The sequence below is a fragment of the Felis catus genome, chromosome D3, assembly GCF_018350175.1.
Source record: "Felis catus isolate Fca126 chromosome D3, F.catus_Fca126_mat1.0, whole genome shotgun sequence".
In the NCBI taxonomy this organism is placed as follows: domain Eukaryota; kingdom Metazoa; phylum Chordata; class Mammalia; order Carnivora; family Felidae; genus Felis; species Felis catus.
Window position 1 is genome coordinate 27,997,647 of NC_058379.1, and position 20,559 is coordinate 28,018,205.

The 20,559-nt window shown below is 61.1% G+C and overlaps 2 protein-coding genes and 1 long non-coding RNA gene across 6 annotated transcripts; 1 reads left to right on the plus strand and 2 right to left on the minus strand.

The window, feature by feature from the left end:
- Positions 1-8,339: 8,339 nt before the first annotated feature.
- Positions 8,340-9,612, minus strand: LOC123381200 (platelet glycoprotein Ib beta chain). The gene is made up of 2 exons (XM_045041673.1): positions 9,481-9,612; positions 8,340-9,220 (listed from the first exon to the last, which is right to left on the minus strand). The coding sequence occupies exons 1-2, from the start codon at positions 9,488-9,490 to the stop codon at positions 8,610-8,612; spliced, it is 621 nt and encodes a 206-aa protein (XP_044897608.1). The 5' UTR covers positions 9,491-9,612; the 3' UTR covers positions 8,340-8,609.
- A 127-nt stretch (positions 9,613-9,739) lies between these two features.
- Positions 9,740-18,410, minus strand: LOC105260036 (septin-5). 4 transcript variants are annotated; one of them, XM_023241667.2, is made up of 12 exons: positions 18,353-18,410; positions 18,209-18,219; positions 13,710-13,806; positions 13,517-13,603; positions 13,120-13,243; positions 12,898-13,032; positions 12,575-12,692; positions 12,341-12,442; positions 11,439-11,535; positions 11,218-11,353; positions 10,879-10,981; positions 9,740-10,777 (listed from the first exon to the last, which is right to left on the minus strand). In XM_023241667.2, exons 1-12 carry the CDS (start codon positions 18,393-18,395, stop codon positions 10,721-10,723), a joined length of 1,110 nt encoding a protein of 369 aa, XP_023097435.2. In that variant the 5' UTR covers positions 18,396-18,410; the 3' UTR covers positions 9,740-10,720. The 4 variants fall into 4 exon arrangements, with proteins under 4 accessions (XP_023097435.2, XP_023097434.2, XP_011278166.3 ...); XM_023241666.2 differs by lacking the exons at positions 18,209-18,219; positions 18,353-18,410 and adding an exon at positions 16,939-17,344; XM_011279864.4 differs by lacking the exons at positions 18,209-18,219; positions 18,353-18,410 and adding an exon at positions 14,459-14,720.
- LOC123381201 lies at positions 14,934-16,299 on the plus strand. Its single transcript, XR_006587923.1, has 2 exons — positions 14,934-15,652; positions 15,735-16,299. It is a non-coding gene; the product is annotated as an uncharacterized LOC123381201 (long non-coding RNA).
- Positions 18,411-20,559: the final 2,149 nt, after the last annotated feature.

The following is a 20,559-nucleotide window of genomic DNA, read 5'->3' on the forward strand; positions in this document are numbered from 1 at the left end:
CCCTCTTCTCTTTTTCTGGCTTATTTTCTGGGATTATTTCTAAAGAGTAACCGAGGTGACATCTGGGACAGGACGGACCGACCTCAAGCCTGCCTGCTCCCCCACTCCCCACCCCAGCTGTACACCCTCTGCTCTGCAGATGACAGCCAGAACTGCTACCACCCTGAGAAGGGGGGCAGGGAGATCTCGGCCTCCTGTGCTAGAGGCCAGTCAGTGGCACTGAAGGCAGGGCCAGGGCCTGCACCCCATTTACAGATGGGGAAACTGAGGCCCCAGACCTTCAGTGATTGGCAAGATTCTCAAGCATGAGTGCCTCCTGTCTTCCGTCACTATCACACTCCCAAGTACCTTTGGCTTCCCTGGAGTGCTCTCAGATGTCATATCTGGAGTCTTTGGTCCCACAGAAAGGACAGGCAGACCTGTGGTCACCAGCTCCCCCAATGACAGCCCCCTTAGGAGGAAATGGCCTGCTGTACCTTCCACACTCAGGAAGCGCTCCTTTCTCCCTAGCCCCTTGTGTGCCCCTTGGTCCTCCTCCATCTCTGAATCACCAGCACCTAGCACAGAGTTGTTTGCTCAGAAAATGAAAAAGCCATGTAAGCAGCAGCATTGCTCTGCAAAATTCTGTGTCAAACACCCATTTCCCCCTCCACTGGGACCTCCATGTAGTCCAGAGCTGTGACCAGTGTGGGGACACTCCACCGCTCAGACCCCTCATCCAAAGCCTCAGGGCCAGATGTGTTTGGAATTCAGAATTTGTCATATATCTCATACAGTACATGATACCCCATTGGAGCCGGCTGCAGCTGCTGGTAACCAAACACATTAAGATGTTTGTAGTGGAGGGGTACCAGGGTAGCTCAGTAGGTTAAGCGTCCGACTTCAGCTCAGGTCATGATCTCTTGGTCTGTGAGTTCGAACCCCGTGCTGGGCTCTGGGCTAACAGCTCAGAGCCTGGAGCCTGCTTTGGATTCTGTGTCTCCCTCACTCTCTACCCCTCCCCCACTTGTATTCTGTCTCTGTCTCTCTCGAAAATAAATAAACATTAAAAAAAAAAACTTTTAAAGATGTTTGTAGTGAAATGAGGGGTGTCCAGGTGGCCCAGTCGGTTAAGCGTCCAACTCTGGATTTTGGCTCAGGTTGTGATCTCACGGGTTTGGGCTCTGTGCTGACAGCATGGAGCCTGCTTGGGATTCTCACTCTCCCCCTCTCTTTCTGCCCGTCTCCCGCTCACAATCTCTCTCTCTTAAAATAAATACATAAACAAACAAACATTTAAAAAAGGTGTCGGTGGTGAAGTGCGACTATTCACATGAACTGGAATTAATAAAGGCCATAACACATGGTTACACATCAGCCCAGGGCTGCCTTTGTTACAGAGTTTCGAACACTTTAAGTTTCAGAGCTTTGGGGGAATTTGGAATTGGGGATAAAGGAATGCAGCAGGGAGGGAACACTTGAAGTGATAGGCAGGACTTCTGAATCTTCCTCAGCTCCGACAGGCTTGGTGGAAACCCCATCTGAGGGGGCCTGAAGCTTTGCAAAATGGTTGAACTGGTCAGTGAAAACTGGCACTTGGACCTTTAGTATGAATTGACTCATGCAAGCCTGTGCTTGTGGGGACAAAGGAGGAGACAGGAACCTATCCTCGATGAGGCAGACATGTCTTTGCAAAGGGCTCTCTCTGGGCTCAGCGGGGAGGGGGGCTCCGTGCAGCCCTGGGTGCTGGCCTTGCCACAAGAGGGTCAGGAGTGTGGCCCCCCGGGAGGATTTCTGTGGCGGTGGATCCCCAGCCCGGGGCAAAGGGGCTGACTGGTATCCTGGAGACCACCATGGCAAAACCATGGTACCCCAAATAAGGACAGACAACATCACTGCCCTCCACACTGGGGACCTCCAGATGCAGAGCAGACACCTGGAGAACCGATCCGGGACCTCTGAGACCAGAGACCTCCACACCAGGCACCTGCCAAACGGTGACCTCAGACCAGAGATCCTCAGAGGAGAGACCCCCATACCAGAGACACCTACACCAGAAATTCCATACCAGGGCTCCAAAGAGAAGAGACCTATAGAGCAGGGGCTCTAGATGAAGGATCTGCAGGAGAGAGACTCATAAAATAGGGACCCTCACTAGGGACCCCCGGAGCAAGGGGTACCCAGGTGAGGCATTCTGTGCCAGGAGAGACCCAGGGCTCCCACAAACAAGTCTGTCCCCATTTTTCCTATAAAGAGAGCCAATGGTCTTTCCCCACTCCCCCCCCTGCATGAACATCTCAGGATGGCGTTGTCTATGGGCTCTGGCTCTGCTCTGGTCTGTGTCACTGGTGTCCTCCTGGGTGTGGACCCCCAAGACGCACTCTTGCAGGAGATGAGGCAACTTGAACACGGTGAGCACCTTCAGTGGGCACACAGGGGTGCAGGCGTGTTGGGACAGGCGGCTGTCAGGGGCGCCCGCCCCCCGTCCCCGCCGCCCCCCCCCCCCCCCCCCGCAGCCCTGCCCAGACAGAAGCCCTTTCCTCGGTATCTGGCTGGAATCCTTCAAGAGCATCTTTAAATAAACAAAGCATGGAGAAAAGTGAGCTCCTAAATACAAGTCACATTAACATAGATTTCCATGCAGAAGCACAGCAGAGCTTGGCCTTTAGGCCTCCCATAGGCCTCCTCAAAGCCCTGCTCAAGCCTGGGAGTTTTAGAGGCCCAGGGGCACAATCACCTGGGCGATGCCCACACTGCCCCGGACACTCACCCCCACCTCCCCAGCCCCCTGGCCCCAGGCTATAATCTCCCTCTTGGGAATGGGCACACCAGGCCTATGCACACACCTGGGCAAGAGAAGCAGCATGGGGACCCTCTACTTGCCCTGAGGTCTGTACCCCCAAACCCCAGGGGTTCCCTCTGGCAAAGCTTGAAGGATTCCCTTCCAGCCCCTCTCACTTCTTTTTTTTTTTCTTTAAAGTTTATTTACTTCTTTTGAGAGATACAGAGACAGTGCAAGTGGGGGAAGGGCAGAGAGAATCCAAGCAAGCTCCACCCCATCAGCGCAGAGCCTGACAAGGGGCTCAAACCGACATAGCCGTGAGACCATGACCTGAGCCAAAAGCAAGAGTCAGACGCTTAACCAACTGAGCCACCCAGATGCCCCAGGCCCCTGCTACTTCTGAAGGGTTTTTTTTTTACCCCACTGGGGACACAGTGACCTTGTGGGGATGATCCCAGGGTCCTGTGTGACTGGGACAGAGGCAGGGAGAGCAGCACTGGGGTGGGTGGAGAGAGCCAGTCAGGCTGTCCTTGTTGCTGAAGGTGCCCTCCCGTCCCCCACCCCTTGCCACATGAGTGTCTATCTGGCCGAGAGCCCCTCAATTTGTCTAACACACTTAAACAGGGTGAGGTGAGGCCCTCCCCACAAGGACACCTGTAGTAGGACAAGGGGTGAGGAGGGTGGGAGCCTCTGATAGGTGAAGGCTGGAGTCCAAGGGACCTGCACCCCCAAGCCCCCCCCCAGACCATGCAGACAGTAGCCTCCAGATGGGACTGCACACTGCTGGGAAGAATGCTTCAGAACCAGCAAATGACTGGATGGAGCTCCCCTTACACATCTGGGGCACTTCTGCCCTCTCCCTCCTACAGGCTGAGCCCAGGGCACCTCTGGCCCCTGCAATCTCTGTACCCTCCCCTGACAGGCGTCTCCTGGCAGCACAGTGCTGCTCCCTCAGCCTGAACATCCCCAGGAGCCCTCCCCACCACCTGCCTTCGACATACCAGTCAGTGCTTTTGATGTCCCGGGGCTGGGGCACTCAGGTTTGTTCTGAGGGTCAAGGGGATCATCCACATGATGAGGACCAGGGTTTCTCTCAGGCACAGAATTCCAAGAGCTCTGAAGGACGCTCCCATCCCCGCTCCCTCCGCTCTTTGAGAGATTTCATGGTGGACATTTGTTTCCCTGTGTATAAGTGGCCTTATTTCTGCCACAAGAGCCCTGAGGGGTTGTCTGCAGGACAGACCCCTGGGCCAGGGATCCATGAGGCCAGTGGCTGAACTGGGGGGTCTGGGCAGTGGGGTTGCTGAGCACACTCCATGGGTCTTGGGAAGATTTTCATGGGCTCTCTCAAGCTTTGCCCACTGAGTACTGACCCCCCAGGGGAGGTCCACAGTAATGGAGGGGTCCCCACCTGGTCGATCTCCCAGCACCCTTTGTCCAGCTGGCCTTCACCACGCTGCGGGGTGGTGGTGACGGGAAAGCAGGACAGAAGGAAGGAAAGACCGTGTTTCCTCTGGGGCAGAGAAGATCCCCATGGGAAGGCTTCTCTGGGAAGGGCTGCTGATCCCCAGACCCTGCAGGGCCAGCCCATGGGTTCTCCTGATAGGACAGGACGTCATCTTCTGCAGACGTTTCCTGTCTGTGCACAGAGAAGGTGAGGACGAGGAGAGTGTTGCATCCATTGTAGACAGCCCTGGGTGTAGACAGCTCTGGGCATGTGACTGTGCTGGGGAAAAACGGAGGTAGGCCTGGGGGATACCCCAGGGGCTGTTTAAGGAGGGCGGGACACAAGAGCTAAGGCCAGGCCCAGTCACCAGGACCAATGACCCTAAAGGCCCCCCTCAGCCTAGGGGGTGAGTGCTTCCCGAGAGCCCCCTGCTGATTTATGGTTCTCCAGGGTGGACAGAGTTATGGCTGCTAAGGCCTTGCTCCCTCCCTCTTCCTCCTCCCTGTTGGGGGTCGGTTGGGGTGGGGTGGCTCTCAGCTGGTTTCCAGATGGGCCTGATAGAGGGGGCATCTTGGGGTGGGAGGCCAGACACCCTGAGCAAAAGGACCTGGCCAGTGTCAGCTGGCCAGCCATAGCTGCCTTTGTCTCTCTCTGTGGTTGTCTCTGTCTCTGTCTCTGTCTCTGTTTCAGGCTCTGTCTCTGTCACATGCAGCCCCCCTTCCCCGAGGCAGCCTGGGTGGGTGGGAGTGGGAGCCGGTGATTTATCGCCTGCTGCCTGTCTTCCATCGGAAACGCCGGGGGTGGGCGCAGACGGTGCAGTGAGCTATGGGCCCCCAGGGCCCCGCCACCCACCCCAATGTTGTTGCTCTGTCTGGGCGGCGGGTGCACCCCACCCCAACGTGGCCAGGGCTTCGGGGGCCCCCAGACCTTCCCAGGGCCTCGTCCACGCGGGCCCCACTCAAGTCTCCGCCCACCGAGGGGCCGCCCCCCTCCCCAGGCTCCCCTTCATCTCCCCAGGCAGGAGGGGGCCCACGAAGGACCCGCACCCACTCCTCGCCCCCAGGTTGGTCGGGAGGTGGCGAAGCGTCTGTTCCACTCCCCCTGGGGGGCTCCCATTCCACCATCCCCACCGGCTTCTTCCTTCTAGTCGCCCTCCACGCCACCGGCCACCACGCAGCCGCTCCTTCCAGCCCCGCCTCGGTGCACACAGCAGGGGCCCAATATATGTTTACGGAGCAAACAGGCGGCAGGAGTGCGGCTGGTGCACCTGAGCTGACACTCCCTCCGCCTGGCGGAAGAAGTCCCTTATCTTCCCCGTTGATGGGCTGTCAGCGACCCCGGGGAGGGGAAGGGAGAGGAAGGTAAAGGAGGGGAAGGGTGTAGAGGGGGCGCGCTCACCCCTCCCTGTCAGCGGCCACTTGATGCACTCTTCCCTGTTCCCGTGGGGTGTGCGACCTGTCGTCCGCCGTCTCGGCGATCCACCCCCACCAGCCTGGGCAAATCCGTCCTCTCCTGGCCTCTGTTCCTCTGCGGACCCTGGTTGTCTGCACGCCCAGGGCTCACCTCGGCTGCCCTCGCCCCACGTCGGGGGGTTTTCCGCAGACCACGCGCGCCCTCTGCTGGCTCATTCGGGTCGCGGCGCGTGAGGGGAGAACCGGATGCCGATTTGGGGGCGGGAGGTCCTCAGCCCAGGCCGCAACCCATTTCACAGACAAGGACACGAAGATTGCCAGAGGGTGGTCACGGCTGTATCTGTCCCAGGAATGCCGTCTGGCCCTGCCGGGGCTTGTTCAGAGAGGCTGGGGGTGGGCAGTGATGTGGTCAGAGGACCCCTGGGCTGTAGGGCAAAGGACCCTGAATCAGACAGCTTGGGGGCTGCAGGTGTGGGGGGATGCGTAGTGCCTTGAGTGGCCACCGTTTTGTTCCCATCTGGAAGGAGAAGGAGTCTGAAACCGCAGAGAGGACCAGGCTGTCAGTGGGGAAGGAAGGGCCCCTGGGGCAGGTGTGGTGTCCATTAGATGGAGGACCACGCTGGGGGGAGGGGCATGGCAGGCCCTTGAGGTGGGGGTAGAGGTGTACATTCCCCCTCCCTGCACAGGGCCATTCAGGGGCGCTGAGCTGGGACCATCCACTTCCCCACACTCCTTGGAGGCCCCAGGGTCAGTGCATGGAGGGTCAGCTCAGGGTCACAAGTTGGGACCAGGGACTCCCAGGCAGCCCGGAAAAGATTCGCCAGGGAGGCCAGGCCAGCACCCTCTGTGGTCAGTACCTTGGGCAGAAGCCAATCTAAATCATGGAGAACTGACAAAAGAGAGAGAGAGTCTAGGAGGAACCATGGAATTCAGCTGCCCTATTTACCAGGGAGTAAGGAAGTTCTTCCTCAGGTCTGACCAGACTGTGACACCAGCCTCTTTCCTACATCAGAGGAGCTCCAGCTGCTTCTGCAGCTCCGGGCTCTCAGGGTTCCTTGTGCCCACCCTCTCAGAGGGACACAGCCCAGAAGCCCTCAAACTTGTGGGCAGTGGGCCTGGGCTCCTGCTGACCCCTCCCCATAGTGTCTGCTGGAGCCTGGGCTCACAGCCCAGGAGGCTTCCTTCTCTTAGCTTGGGGTCACCTAAGACCCCCAGGCCATTTTCTCCTGAGCCCTACATTTGTTCCCTGAAGGCCTCAGTGGGGAGTAAGAGAGGAGTCCTAGGGGCTCTGCTTCCAGTGCAGCGTGGAGAAAGCTCAGGCCCAGCAGGAAGACCCCTCTCTGGCATCTGGTTTCCTCCTCTGGAAAGTGAGGGGGAACATCCCCTCCCTGTACCATGCTGGGACTGAGTTAGGCTGCCTGTGTACCTTACTGTGACAAAGACTATTACCTCTGACCCCCACCAGGGGCTCTGGGTGTGCTGGGCCATCCCTGAGGGTGTGTGTGTGTGTGTGGGGGGGGGGGGTTGGCAGTTCATTTGTACAAAAGGGGCCATCCCTGATGTAGTGATAAGGCCGGATGGACGGCTGGACAGTCGGCCACAGCCCACAATGGGCCGGATGCCCCGCACCTGCCCACAAAGGAGGGGGTGGCTCCTGCCTCACGTCTGACCGGCAGCCCTGAGATAGCATCAGCCCAACCGGAGGGCCATCCATCTTGTCCCACAAAGACTGGGACAAAGGCCATGTCAGCGGCAGCCTCCCCGACCCGGTCAATGGGGGCCAGAGCCTTCCTGTGCCAGGCGCCCCAGGCCCAGGCCTGAGGCTTCTTGTCAGGGTCCTGTTTGGGTCCATGAAGAGTGGCCTTCATTGTTTACAGGGCCAGCCGGGTGGAGGCCCCACCCAGGGCAGGAATGGGACTCCAATATTGAGGAAAGTGTCAGCCCTTCATTTGGGCACCCTGGGTCCCTTGTTAGCAGCTTGTGCCACAGTGGGGCACCCTGGAGGAGTCCCAGGCCCTGGCTGCTCAGCCTGAGTTCAGGGGTGAGATAGGGGAGACCAGGGACCAAGGCTGGTCCGAGCGGTCAGAGGCACCTTCCCACGGGAAGTGGTGGTCAAGTGCAGAACATGATTCCAGACACTGTGCAGCTCCCTGGTACCCACTCAACCCTGCCGGGACCTGCCTCGCCTGTCCTCCAGAGGCTGAGCTTCTACTAATTCAGATGCCCAGGGAGTTCCAGGTGGGTCATCAGATTATTCTCACCACCCTGACCCATCCCTGACTGCCCTGAAATCTGCCCATCCACGCTCCCAACAGTCCTCAGAGCCTCCTCACGGCCCCTCACTGACCCCCAGAGACCCCAACTCCAAACATCCTCTCTCTTTCTCTCAACCACACTGTCCTGCAGTGCCCTCGATGTCCCCACTGTCTTCACTGTCCGGTATCCTCACCGTCCCCGTGTCCTCACTGCCCCTCAGTGTCCTCACTGTCTCAACACTGTTTTCACTGTCCCCACAATGTCTTCACTACCCTATAATGTGGTCACTGTCTGAGTTCTTCTGTGCCTTCCACTTGAACTCCTTTGAAAGTGAGTGGTCTGGGAGAGTCACTGATCCCGTGTTGGGTGTAGGAAGATGTGATGCATCCCCCTTGAATCACCTCCTAGGGCTTGTCCTGTGGTTTGGGAGGGGAATTTCCGGGTGGTGGGGCACAGAGACCAGTCAGATTGGGGGAAGGGTTTATTCTGCACTGGAGTTTGGTGTGGGGAACCTCGCAGGGGCTGGGCTGCAGCTCACCCCCTTGACCCGCCTAAGCGTCCTGGGCTTTGGCTCGCCTCGCTGCAGAGGGGTGCCGGGGCCCGCAGGGGGGTGGTGGGGTCTGGAAGACTGTGCCCAGGCGGAGGACGAGCCCGGGTCCGGGTCAGGGCGAGGGCTCCTTGGAGCAGGGTCCTGTCGGGCTGGCACGCCCGCGTCGCTCAGCGCCTCTCAGGACTACTCGTAGAACTCGCTGGCTCCGGCCGTCTCCGCCACCAGCGGGGCGGTCAGCGACAACGGGTGCGCGGCGCGGGCGCGGGCGCGCAGCCGGCGCAGGCGACACAGCAGCAGCAGCAGCAGCAGCGCGTGCAGGAGCCCGAGGCCGAGCAGCAGGAGCTGCGCTGCCAGCGCCCCCCAGCAGAGCGCGCCCGGCGCACAGGCGGCGCGCAGCTCGTCTTCCGCCAGGTACGGCAGCAGGCGGCCGCGCAGCGCCGGGGGCGCGGCGCAGCGCAGGTCGCGGTAGGGCGCGCGCTCGGGCCGGCCGGCCAACCAGGCGCGCAGTGGCACCAGGCGGCAGTCGCAGCGCCAGGGGTTGCCGCCCAGGTGCGCGGCGCGCAGCACGGGCAGCGAGTCCAGCAGCCCCGGCGGCAGCGCCGTCAGATTGTTGCCCGTCAGCACCAGTTCAGTCGTGTCCGGCGGGAAGGCGGCGGGCAGCGAGGCCCATGTCAGCCCGCGGCGCCCGCAATCCACGCGCGTCCCCGCACAGCCACACGGCGCGGGGCAGCCCGCGACTGGGCGGCTGGGCGGCGCTAGCAGCAGGAGCAGCAGGCTCAGCGCCCGGCGCGGCCCTGCAAGGGAAGCGCCGCAGTGAGCCTGGTGGCCTGTGTGGCACCTGAGCGGGTCCCTGTACACCCCAGGGCGCTGGGCCCGGCCCGGGCCCCGCAAACCCGAGCCCCGCCTTACCCGAAAGCCTCTCCACCTCGACCATCCGCGCGCTGACTGGAGGTCCGCCCTAAATCTCCCTACTGCAGCCCAGATGACTGCAGCGCCTCCCAACCCGACTCTGCTCAAGGAGCGCAGTCCCGGGCCTGCCTGACCCCAAACTCACCGGAGCCCATGGCGAGAGGATGGCGACCTGGCTTGTTCTGGAGCGCTGAGCGTTGGCTGGAGAGCCAAGTGATAATGCCGCCCCGCCCCTGCCAGGCCCCAGCACCCCGGCCAAACCGACCACAGCGCTGCCACCTGCCAGAAATAACCCGGAGGCCCAGTAGACAGACGCTGCGGCCCCAGATAGAGCGCTATCACCAGGGCTCGCAGGCTACCAGGGCTTCCACCCCCCACTAACCCAGGGGAGCACGGATCACCGCTGCGACTTCACCAACATTGCTCTCCTGTCACCAGGACAGGATGCAGCATTCACAACTGAACAAAACTGGAGACTGGGATTGGGGGGGAAGGTATCATGCTGGGGGTGGGGGAGGGATGGACTAGGCAACCCAGGGCAACAGTGCTGCTGGGGAGAAAGGACCTCCAGCCACAGGCAGGGAATGGCAGTCTAGGGGTGGGGGGTTCCCAGGTTTCCCAGCACCCACTGTTCCTGGAGCCCTCAGGCCAGGCCACAGCCCTAGATGAGGAGTTTGGGCAATTGCAGGCGTCCCTGCCCCACCAGCCCCGGGAGATCCTTGCCTGCAGCCAGCTGCTCTCCTTCGGTCTGGAGGGATCCTAAGCGCTTCTGTTGCCCAACCTGCCACTGAGCTACCCAGTGAGGGGTGAGGAGGTAGGGAAGGACTGGCCCACCTCGGCACAAAGTGAGGCCTCAGCGTAAGCTGGGTGGCCCGAGGGAGGGGGCACATGAGGGTTCCCACGTCCACTCTGTGGCACTGGGATGGAGAAATAGACCTGGGATGCCGAGGATCTGCTCCCCTATTCTGCCTTGTTTTACCCCCCTACCTGAGTAGGGCCTGGAGTCAGAGTTCATGACCTTCTGGGGCAGGGGTAGATCTCAAAAGTCATGGCCCAAATTAGCTCCTGTTCCCCCGAGGCCAAAGAGGGCCAGCTGTGGGGGCTGCTGTCCAGGCCCCTTGGAAGCAGATACAAATAAGGGGAGGGACTGGTGCTGAGAATAAATTAGGGTTGTTTGGGGGCTATGAGCCTGCATCTCTGGGTCAGGTTGGGAATAGTCGGGAACAGTCCTGGTCTGGACCATTCCAAGACTGGTGTTGTGCCCAGGCCTGTTGGACATCCAGATTTATTCCAGGGTGGAGTCCAGGCCAGTTGGGGTCCAGGGACGGGAAGGGCCAGCCTGGAAACTGGCAGTATATCCATGGCAATGTGGGGCTGGGTTGGGGTCACTGGTCCTGCATCTGCTGCTTCATCTTCTGCAGCATCTCCTGCATGCGCCTTAGCTGGAGGTGAGATGGGAATAGCAGAAGGTAGAGTGACAAACATGATAGGAGGGGCTGGACCCCCACCCCCACCCCTTCTCCTCCCCTGTGGCCCCACTAACCTCCTCATCCTTCATCCTGATGAGCTTTTCTGTCTCAGCATCCGGGGTAGGCAGTGGTAGGATGGGGATGGGGCTCTCCATGTGGCTGTCCTGGGTCAGTTTGCTGTGGGGTGGACAAGGAGCACAGTCTGTCTGACCCCCAACACTACCAAGGCTCTGCCCTCCTGAGCTCCCACACCGTTGGGTCGGTTCTGGGAAGACAAGGTGCAGGGTGGGGGGCCTACTTGGGAGTCAGGGCAGAGTTCAGATCTGGGAAGGCAGCAAGGATCAGCCCTCTGTTAGGGAGCCTTGGCTGGAAACATGAGGTGCACGATCCAGGTCCAGGTCAGAGCTGCGCACCTGGTCATCTGCTGGATGCAGTGCGCGCGATAGTTCTCATAGTGCACGTCGCATGTCACGTCCTTCAGATCATGCATGTGTGTGCGGATCAGCATGTTGCGAAGCTTCACAAAGTCGCAGTGTGCCTGGTTCTCCACTGTGGGGCAAGAGCGGGTGTTGGGTGGGTGCAGGCCCGGGGGAGCCACCCCACTCCCTCTGTCGCACCCCATGCCTGAACTCACCCTCCACGATCCCCCAGGGGTACAGTCGCCCCCGGACCCGCTGCCCCTTGGCCTCCACCACTGTGTTGCTGCCGATAACCGCGAAGGGCGCACTCTCCTGGGAAAGGCAGGTACAAGGGCTCACGCCCAGTTAGTGTGAGTATGGGCTTAGTGGCTGAAGAGGGACATGGGCACTCGGCACCTGGTCGCTCCTCCAGTATCACTATCAACAGCCCCTCCCCAAAGAGATCCTGGGGTTGCCCAACCCTTGTGGCTTCTCTGAAGCCAGAGCTGGCATGGTTTATACCCGTGGCACAGGGTATGTGCCCAGCCAGGCATATCCTCCCCTTCTGACACCATCCCCCATCAGGAAGTGCTCCATTCAGCTACCATCGCCATCCCTCCCTCCCCAGAGCTGAGCCCCTGCCTCCTGTTACTGATGCTGACTTAGGCTGGGGCCAAGGGTTCCACCCTGCTCTTGGCCCAGTGGCTGCCTATCCCGTGCCTTAGGCTTGGTTATTGCCACTCTAGATCCCGGGGCACCCAAAGCCACAACCACCCTCTGGAGCTCAGAATTCTGGGAGCCAGGGCACACACAGGCTTGTGGCCATCAGGCCAGACCCTTCTGCTCGTGACCCATCGGAAGAAGACTGAGGAGCAGGGTCAGGGTGGAGGCCTGGCCAGGACTGTGCCTTTGGGTCCTGGCAAGTGCTCCATGACACACTAACCACACGGGGCCCAAACTGCACAAGCCAGTGGGGACATGAGTGACTGTACCCCGCCCCCCCCACCCCACCCCACCCCAGGTGGAGGGGCTCTGCTGCCCAGACAAAAGACTCTTTCCCCCACCGGGTTGGACCTGGATGCTTGGTGCCATGTAAACTGACCTCCGGTTCCCTCCTCTGCCACCCCAGGCCGCTCACCTTCAGTTCCCGATCCTGCTGCTTGAAGTCCTCATCCTCGTCAGAGTCACATTCAGGGAACTGGTACACGTGGATCCCAAACTTGTCAATCTCCTCCCGGATCTGTGGCAGGGCAAGGGCTGTCAGATTTGAGGCTGGCCAGGGACCCGGGGCCAGGTGCGCTGGCACCCAGGATCAGCACACTTGGTGTTCTGGGTCCTGGAGACTTAGCCCAGGCCCAGTTGCCAGGCTCACCCGCTCCTTCAGCTTCCGGATCTCACTGGGGACGAGACAGTCAGCTTTGGCGATGAGGGGCACAATGTTCACCTTCTCATGCAGAGCCTTCATGAAACCCACATCCACTGGCCGCAGCCTGCAGAGAGCATCCAGGGGTGGAGAGGGGCATGGTGAGGGTGGTGGGGGTGGTGGGGGCACAGAGAGAGGATGGGATGGGCTCAGGGAGGGCATGGTTGTGAGGGTACAGGCAGAAGATAAGCAGTGACAGGTGCAGCCAACGGGGAACCATGGAGGCGGGTCCCACCCCCCACCCTGAGCCTGTTCCCAGGACATTCACGCACCCGTGTCCAAAAGGGGAGATGAAGTAGAGGCAGCAGTGCACACGGTTGTCTTGGATGTTCTTGCGGTTGAGGCCACTCTCGTCACGAAAATACTGCTCAAACTGCTGGTCCACGTAATCGGTGATGGGCTTCCAGCTGCAGGTAGGCAGGAGGGTCGGTGAGGCCAAAGGGGACACTGGATCAGCCTAGGCACAGACTGTTCCCCAGCCAGGCTTTCCTCACCACTCAGAGTTGTTGACAGCATCCCTGAAGCCCGGTGTGTCTACAATGGTGAGCTTCAGCTTGACCCCCTTCTCCTCAATGTCCACCGTGTGCTTCAGGATCTCTACCGTTTGGCTGATGTGCTCTGTGGGTGTCGGGGCATCGTTTGGAGGGGTGTCTCCAACTCTCAGACCCCACCCCCACTGGGCAGCCAGGACCCTTGTTCTCATCCATTCTAGCATTTAGCCCTGGCCTCATGACCTGACTGTGGTCTGGGCCACTCCTCCTGGACCCTGAACAGGAGAGACCCACGCTGTGGGGAGAGAGGAGCAGGGTCTGGACCCAGAAGGGACCCCTTTGAAGGGTCACACAGCAGAGGATGGGGAACCAATGCCAGGGCTGCATAGGGCCCACTCACCCTCGGCACTGAGCAGCTTCCGGTCCTTGTACAAGTCGGTCAGGAAGAGGCTGTGGACCAGCGTGGACTTCCCCAGGCCCGACTCACCTGCCAGCAGGTACAGTGAAAGAGTCAGGTTAAGTCTGGGACCCCTCTGACAAAGCCTAGCTGGCTATGGCCCAAGCCACCCCACCTGGGAGTCCAGCCCACTCACCCGCCACCATAAGAGTGAAATCGAAGCCCTTCTTCACAGACTTCTGGTGCACCTGATCGGGCAGTGTGACCAAGCCCACGTACTGCTTGTTGATATCCTGGGGGGCAGGGGCAGGGCAAGTCAGGAGCAGGCTTGGATTCCTGGGGCAGTCCGATGCCCTGTTCCCTACCCGGATCAGACATGGAGGCAGCAGAGGGCAGAGTCCTCTGTGTGGGGAGTTTCAATGGCAGAAATGGGGTGAGGGCCTGTGAGCAAAGGCCTGGAGCTGGGAAGGCAGGTAAGGGGGTGACAGGCATCCTTGCCCCCGCCTCAGTGAGTGGCTTTGCAGGGACCTGAGAATGTGTCTGTGTGTGTAGAGTTTAGGATGTCTGGCTGCAGTAGTCCTAGGCTGGGTCCTCCCTTGGGTGGTGGGCAGAGGGCACCAGGACTCAGACCCGTCACACACATCCAAGGCCCTCCATAGGCGGGAGAAGCCTCCTGGCCTCAATACTCACCCCTCCTGAGTGTACCAGGGGGTGGGAGGCCACCCTCCACCATCCAGCCGTGGGGGGTGGCTGGCTGCTGCTACCAAGGGGAGCAAGGGCTATTTATAGACAGCGGCACCGAGCCTCCCCCACCCTCGGGGTCCCAGCGCCCAGTCAGGTGGACCCTGGCCCTGCCGGTCCCTGTCACGTCCCAGAGCCCTTGGGACCGGGACCTGGGAGGCACACACACGCTGACCCACATTCCACTCCCCTCTCCACACACACCTTGAGCCGCCTCTGGGCCCGGGTCCGCCGTGACAGCAGCTGCTCCACCAGGCGGTCCTGGGGCGCTGCCGGCGAGTCCATCGCTGCGTTTGGACCCCAGACCGGGTCAGACCCACAGGGGCAGGGCTTTCAGGAGGGACTTACAGGCGGTACTGCCCTGAAGCTCTGTTCTCGCCCCCGTTAATAGACGCGGGAATTGAGGCCCAGAGAAGGGACGTTGCCCACCCGCGGTGTGGCTGACCCCAGAGGCCACGCGGGCCAAGCCTCTGCCAATGCGGACCCACCCCGAGCCGCGCGCGGTCTCAGCCACAGGCAGGCCCGGCTCCCGCACCGAACCAGAGGCGGGGCCTCGCGGGCGCCTGCTGGCGGGGCGGGCGGGGAAAAAGACCGCCCCACCCGCACGGTCACCGGGAAACAGTCGCTTGGAAATTGGGCCGCCGGCGGAGCCACCGGAAAGCTGCTTCGGAGGGCAGGGCCCAGCATAGGCGCGCATAGGCACGGAGGCGGAGTCCCGCTGCCGGACGGGTGGCCTCTGTCCGGGCGTCTCGACCACCCGGGTGGGAGGGTGGGGAAGCCAGGGCCCACCTAAGGGCCCTAGGGGGCAGGGTTTGTGGCCGCCCCGCGTCTCGCCCCCTCCAGGTGCAGCGCGGCTTTCACCCGCCAGAGGGCGCCGGGAGAACGCTCCCGGGACCTATGCGCACCCACGCGGGAAGCGGCCCGTCTCACTCCTTCTCTCCTCGTAGAATTGGCCCGGAAACCTCCCGGCAATGTCGCGGAGTCCTAACTATCCACGGCCACACCCCTCCTTGTACGCTCCCTCCCCCCTCGTATGTTATGTGTGTGTGATGGGAGCAGGAGTGTTCTGGACTGGTGTGGCCCTTCCAGACACGTGGGAACTGGGAGGGGGCAGAGCCCACCTCCCCAGCCTGGACCCACCTCCCCTTCGCCCGGGGTTGAAGGGGCTCAAGTGCTCAGTTAGAGCACCAGAGGCCTACCCACCCTACCTCCGGGAAACTTGGAAGCTGCGGCCAGCCAGCACTGGCCACAGCAGCCCCCAGACCACTTCTGCCAGCCAAAGTGGGGGGATGGTGTGTAGAGTGAACTTACCCCCTCCCCATCATTTGTCTCCCTGTCAGCCTCCTCGCCTGCTCTGATCCACAAGACGGACCCACGAGGGCTGGAAAGCTCAAGCCGGTATAGCTCTCACCCTCTGTGACCACCCCAGGGGCCACAGGCCTCTCCTGGGCACCAAGCCCTTCCTCACCCCTCTCTCCAGGACCCTACCAGAATCGGAACCAGCCAGCCAGGCAGGAGGGAGGCTTGGAAAGGAGCTGCAACAAGAACAGACATACTTCTTGGACTGTGTATCAGTGGGGATAGGCGGCCCCCCAGCTCTTCCCCACCCTGGTTCTCCCTTCTTGGCTCCCCTGGTTGAGGGGCCTCTGTCCATTTGTCCAGGCTCATGATGCTGCTGTGGGGCCTGGAGGCCCCTGGCACCTGGGGAGGAGGGGTGGGCCCACAGCTGGGAACAGGAGAGTCTTTCATCCAGAGGAGAGCAGGGGGAAGCCACAGGGCACCTCCCTCAGCTCTCCCAGCTGGGCCCGCAGTCCTTGCCCCGAGAAAGCCTCCACACTGGCCCCAGCCCTCTGCCATGTGGACCTGTAGGAAGTGTCTGGGCCAAGTCCCACCCAATCTCCACCTGTAGGTCCACTAGAGACACAGCCCCTCAGCCTAGCCCCCCAGCCCGACAGGCTGGCATCTCAGGCTCAGGGCATCTCCAAGACAGACACACCTGGGTCTATGCCTTAGCACTTCACAGCTGGGTGTCTAATGGAGCTTGTCACTCTCAGACTGCCTCAGTTTCTCCACTGATAAGGCACAGCCTCTGGGGAGGCCCAGGTCAGAAGGGCAAGAGTCAGGAGGGTGACATGTCAGGAGGGAAAGGGTCTCACTCCCAGCTCCTGCACCCAAACTCACCCAGACAGGGCCTGTGGATTCCCTGGGGGAGCTCCAGGGAAGGGGCCCTGCCACCCCCTCTCTCTGGTCCATGAAGTACAACAAATATTTCTCAGGGCTTCCTGAGCTGTAGACACAGCTGCGCCCACCTCCTCCCGGTGCCTGAGACTCTCGAGGCATTTCCATTCTTAGAATCACTGGAGTCAGCTCTGGAAGCAGCCACCAGAGCCAATAGAGCCCCCATCACTGCCTGAGACAAGGTGGGGGCCAGAGGATGGGGGCACGGAGGGCCACCAGAGCACCCCCCACCCTCTTTCATAGTGTGGATAGCTCACCAACACCAAACAATATTAACGGTGAAACTACCATATTCTTCCAGCTCCCCCCCCCCCCCGATCCTCGGGGAGCCTGTCCCAAAGACCTGGCTCCTTGGCTTTGTTCCTGGGGCTCCCCCTCCACCTGCATGGTGCCCTCTCCCTCTGGTCTGAGGGGTAGGGGACAGGTGAGGCTGGCTCCTAACTGACCTTGAAGGATGGGCAGACACAGGCCTGACGGGGCTCACACCTCAGCAGGAGGGAGTCCCTGTTGGTGCTAGGCAGCAGCTGCCTGGCCCAGTAACTCCAAGGCCCAGGAGAAGCTGTGGGGGCTGGTCTCCGGGGCCTTCTCTCTCTCTCCTTCAAACAATAGCCTGGCAGCATGTGTCCCTGCGTCTCAGGCATTGTCTGACCTGCCTTGATAGGAAGACAGCTCCTGGCCCGGACTCCCTGGAGAGGCCCTTGCCAGCAGGTTGAGGTTGAGGGGCCCCTCCCCAAGAGCCTCACCTGTCCCAGGGTGGGGCGTGTCCCTGCCAGGAGACTGGCACCTGGCAGCCAGTGACTCCCAGCCCCCACCCCACCTGCTGGGCCGCACCCTGGGCCAGGACTTCGGGGTTCTACCCAGCATCTACCCACTGTGTGAATTCCTATCTCTGACGAGGATCGCCAAGGCCACCTTGGTGCCAGAGTTAGGCCAAGAAAATCCCCCAACATGACTGAGCTCAAGCCAGAAAGGCCTCCAGCAGGGCCCCAGAGCCCCCTGCCCATCTGGTTACCCACCCCCACCCCACTCTCAGGATCTCCCAGCTCTGTTTAACCCCAGCCTCAGCTGGGTTTCACAGTGGGTGCCCAGGTCAGCCTCCTGTCATGTCCTGCATTCCCTGAGTGGGGGCCAGGCCAGCCCCTGTGGGAGGCCACAAGCCTATTTGTACCCATTAGGTTGGAAGACCCATTCTGGGCACAGGGATGACTCAGACCAGGCCTTAGAGGCTCCCAGTCTGGGGAAGAGGTCTGGCCACAGATCAGCCCACTCAAATTGGTGTGTGGGGAGAAGAGACATAAGATGCACAGGAGTGGGGTGGGGCTGCTTAGGGTCTAGGTGCTGGCTGGTGGATACAGACCCCTCCCCTAGCCTGTGGCCTGCGGTGACGGTGGCCTCACTCAGGACCCCCAACACGAGGCCTAAGGCCAGTTCAGGGAGGATACACTGGCACTGGACCACTGGGAGGCACCGGGCCCATCCCCCCATCCTGGGAGGGGCACCCCTGCTGTAAGGGTCAGGGGTCAGGCCCCCAGGGGCCCAGTGCCCACTCCTCCCCTCTGTAGCCCCTGGCGCGGCGGCACTGCCCCAGCTGACAATCGGTTATCGGGACAGGGCTAGATGACGGCCGGCGGGGGCGGGGTCGCGCCTGGGCGCCGGCGGCGTTGGTGGCACAATGGGTGACAGCCGGCCGCGGGGGGAGCGGCGGCGCGCACGTACCTGCTTGTCCTCTGCGGGGTCGGGGTCGGGTCGGGGTCCGGGTCTGGGCCGGCGGGCGGGGGAGAGACGGAAAGACACGGTGAGAGGCGGGCGGGCGGCGGGGACAAAGGCGCGCGCGGGCGCGCGGGCAGGCGCCGGGCTCACCTGGGGTCGCCAGCTTGCTCTTGTACCGCAGGCCTGTGCTCATGGTGGCCGCCGGCGGGGGGGACGGGCGGCGGCGGGCGCGCGGGCGGGGCGCGGCGACGAGCGGCGGAGGCCGAGGCCAGGCTGCGGGGTGACCGGCCCCTCCGCGCCGCCGCCGCCCGCCCCGCCCGCGCGCCCGCCAGCCAATCGGCGCCCGCCGCGCCCACGCACGACCCGGCGCGGCCCGCGGGGGCGGGGAGCCAGGCGCCCCCCAACGGCCCCGCGCCCGCCGCCTCCGGGCGACGCCCTCGCTCACAGCCGCAGGCCAGCGCCCCGGGAACTCGGCGACGCCCACGATGCCCCAGCCCACGGCAAGGCGGCTGCCCGACTCCCGCCACACCTCGCGTCTCCCATGCCCAGGCCTGGACTCTGCCTGCCTCGCTCTAGCTCTCGAGGGACCCCAGTCGGTGCCTCAGCCTCTGACCTTCCCAACGTGTGGCTCTTCCGTAAGCCCTTGCCCCCCAGGGACTGGCGGCCTCCTGCCAGCCGCTCCTCACCTCACCATGGACGATGGAGGTGCTGGCCTGTGGAGTCCTGCTCCTGGCCACAGCAGGAGAGGTGATGGTCACCCCACGGACGGCCGGATGCCCGGCGCAGGGCCGGTGCCCCAGCTTCCCTCCTGCAGCCTGTTCAGTGCTGTGCACATCTGCTCTGGGAGGAGACACCTAGGCAAGCTGCAAAGTCCAAGCCCCTGGGCAGTTGTCCCTCTTCTCTTTTTCTGGCTTATTTTCTGGGATTATTTCTAAAGAGTAACCGAGGTGACATCTGGGACAGGACGGACCGACCTCAAGCCTGCCTGCTCCCCCACTCCCCACCCCAGCTGTACACCCTCTGCTCTGCAGATGACAGCCAGAACTGCTACCACCCTGAGAAGGGGGGCAGGGAGATCTCGGCCTCCTGTGCTAGAGGCCAGTCAGTGGCACTGAAGGCAGGGCCAGGGCCTGCACCCCATTTACAGATGGGGAAACTGAGGCCCCAGACCTTCAGTGATTGGCAAGATTCTCAAGCATGAGTGCCTCCTGTCTTCCGTCACTATCACACTCCCAAGTACCTTTGGCTTCCCTGGAGTGCTCTCAGATGTCATATCTGGAGTCTTTGGTCCCACAGAAAGGACAGGCAGACCTGTGGTCACCAGCTCCCCCAATGACAGCCCCCTTAGGAGGAAATGGCCTGCTGTACCTTCCACACTCAGGAAGCGCTCCTTTCTCCCTAGCCCCTTGTGTGCCCCTTGGTCCTCCTCCATCTCTGAATCACCAGCACCTAGCACAGAGTTGTTTGCTCAGAAAATGAAAAAGCCATGTAAGCAGCAGCATTGCTCTGCAAAATTCTGTGTCAAACACCCATTTCCCCCTCCACTGGGACCTCCATGTAGTCCAGAGCTGTGACCAGTGTGGGGACACTCCACCGCTCAGACCCCTCATCCAAAGCCTCAGGGCCAGATAGATGTGTTTGGAATTCAGAATTTGTCATATATCTCATACAGTACATGATACCCCATTGGAGCCGGCTGCAGCTGCTGGTAACCAAACACATTAAGATGTTTGTAGTGGAGGGGTACCAGGGTAGCTCAGTAGGTTAAGCGTCCGACTTCAGCTCAGGTCATGATCTCTTGGTCTGTGAGTTCGAACCCCGTGCTGGGCTCTGGGCTAACAGCTCAGAGCCTGGAGCCTGCTTTGGATTCTGTGTCTCCCTCACTCTCTACCCCTCCCCCACTTGTATTCTGTCTCTGTCTCTCTCGAAAATAAATAAACATTAAAAAAAAAAAAACTTTTAAAGATGTTTGTAGTGAAATGAGGGGTGTCCAGGTGGCCCAGTCGGTTAAGCGTCCAACTCTGGATTTTGGCTCAGGTTGTGATCTCACGGGTTTGGGCTCTGTGCTGACAGCATGGAGCCTGCTTGGGATTCTCACTCTCCCCCTCTCTTTCTGCCCGTCTCCCGCTCACAATCTCTCTCTCTTAAAATAAATACATAAACAAACAAACATTTAAAAAAGGTGTCGGTGGTGAAGTGCGACTATTCACATGAACTGGAATTAATAAAGGCCATAACACATGGTTACACATCAGCCCAGGGCTGCCTTTGTTACAGAGTTTCGAACACTTTAAGTTTCAGAGCTTTGGGGGAATTTGGAATTGGGGATAAAGGAATGCAGCAGGGAGGGAACACTT

Excerpts from the sequence above, each read along its gene's own strand:
- LOC105260036 (XM_023241666.2), bottom strand. The coding sequence starts at position 17,133 with ATGCCTGAGACGCAGGGACACATGCTGCCAGGCTATTGTTTGAAGGAG. Across the intron at positions 13,244-13,516 it reads GAAGCTGCTCAGTGCCGAGG|AGCACATCAGCCAAACGGTA; the intron begins GTGAGTGGGCCC and ends CGACACCCACAG. Across the intron at positions 11,536-12,340 it reads AGCAGGATCGGGAACTGAAG|GAGAGTGCGCCCTTCGCGGT; the intron begins GTGAGCGGCCTG and ends TGCCTTTCCCAG.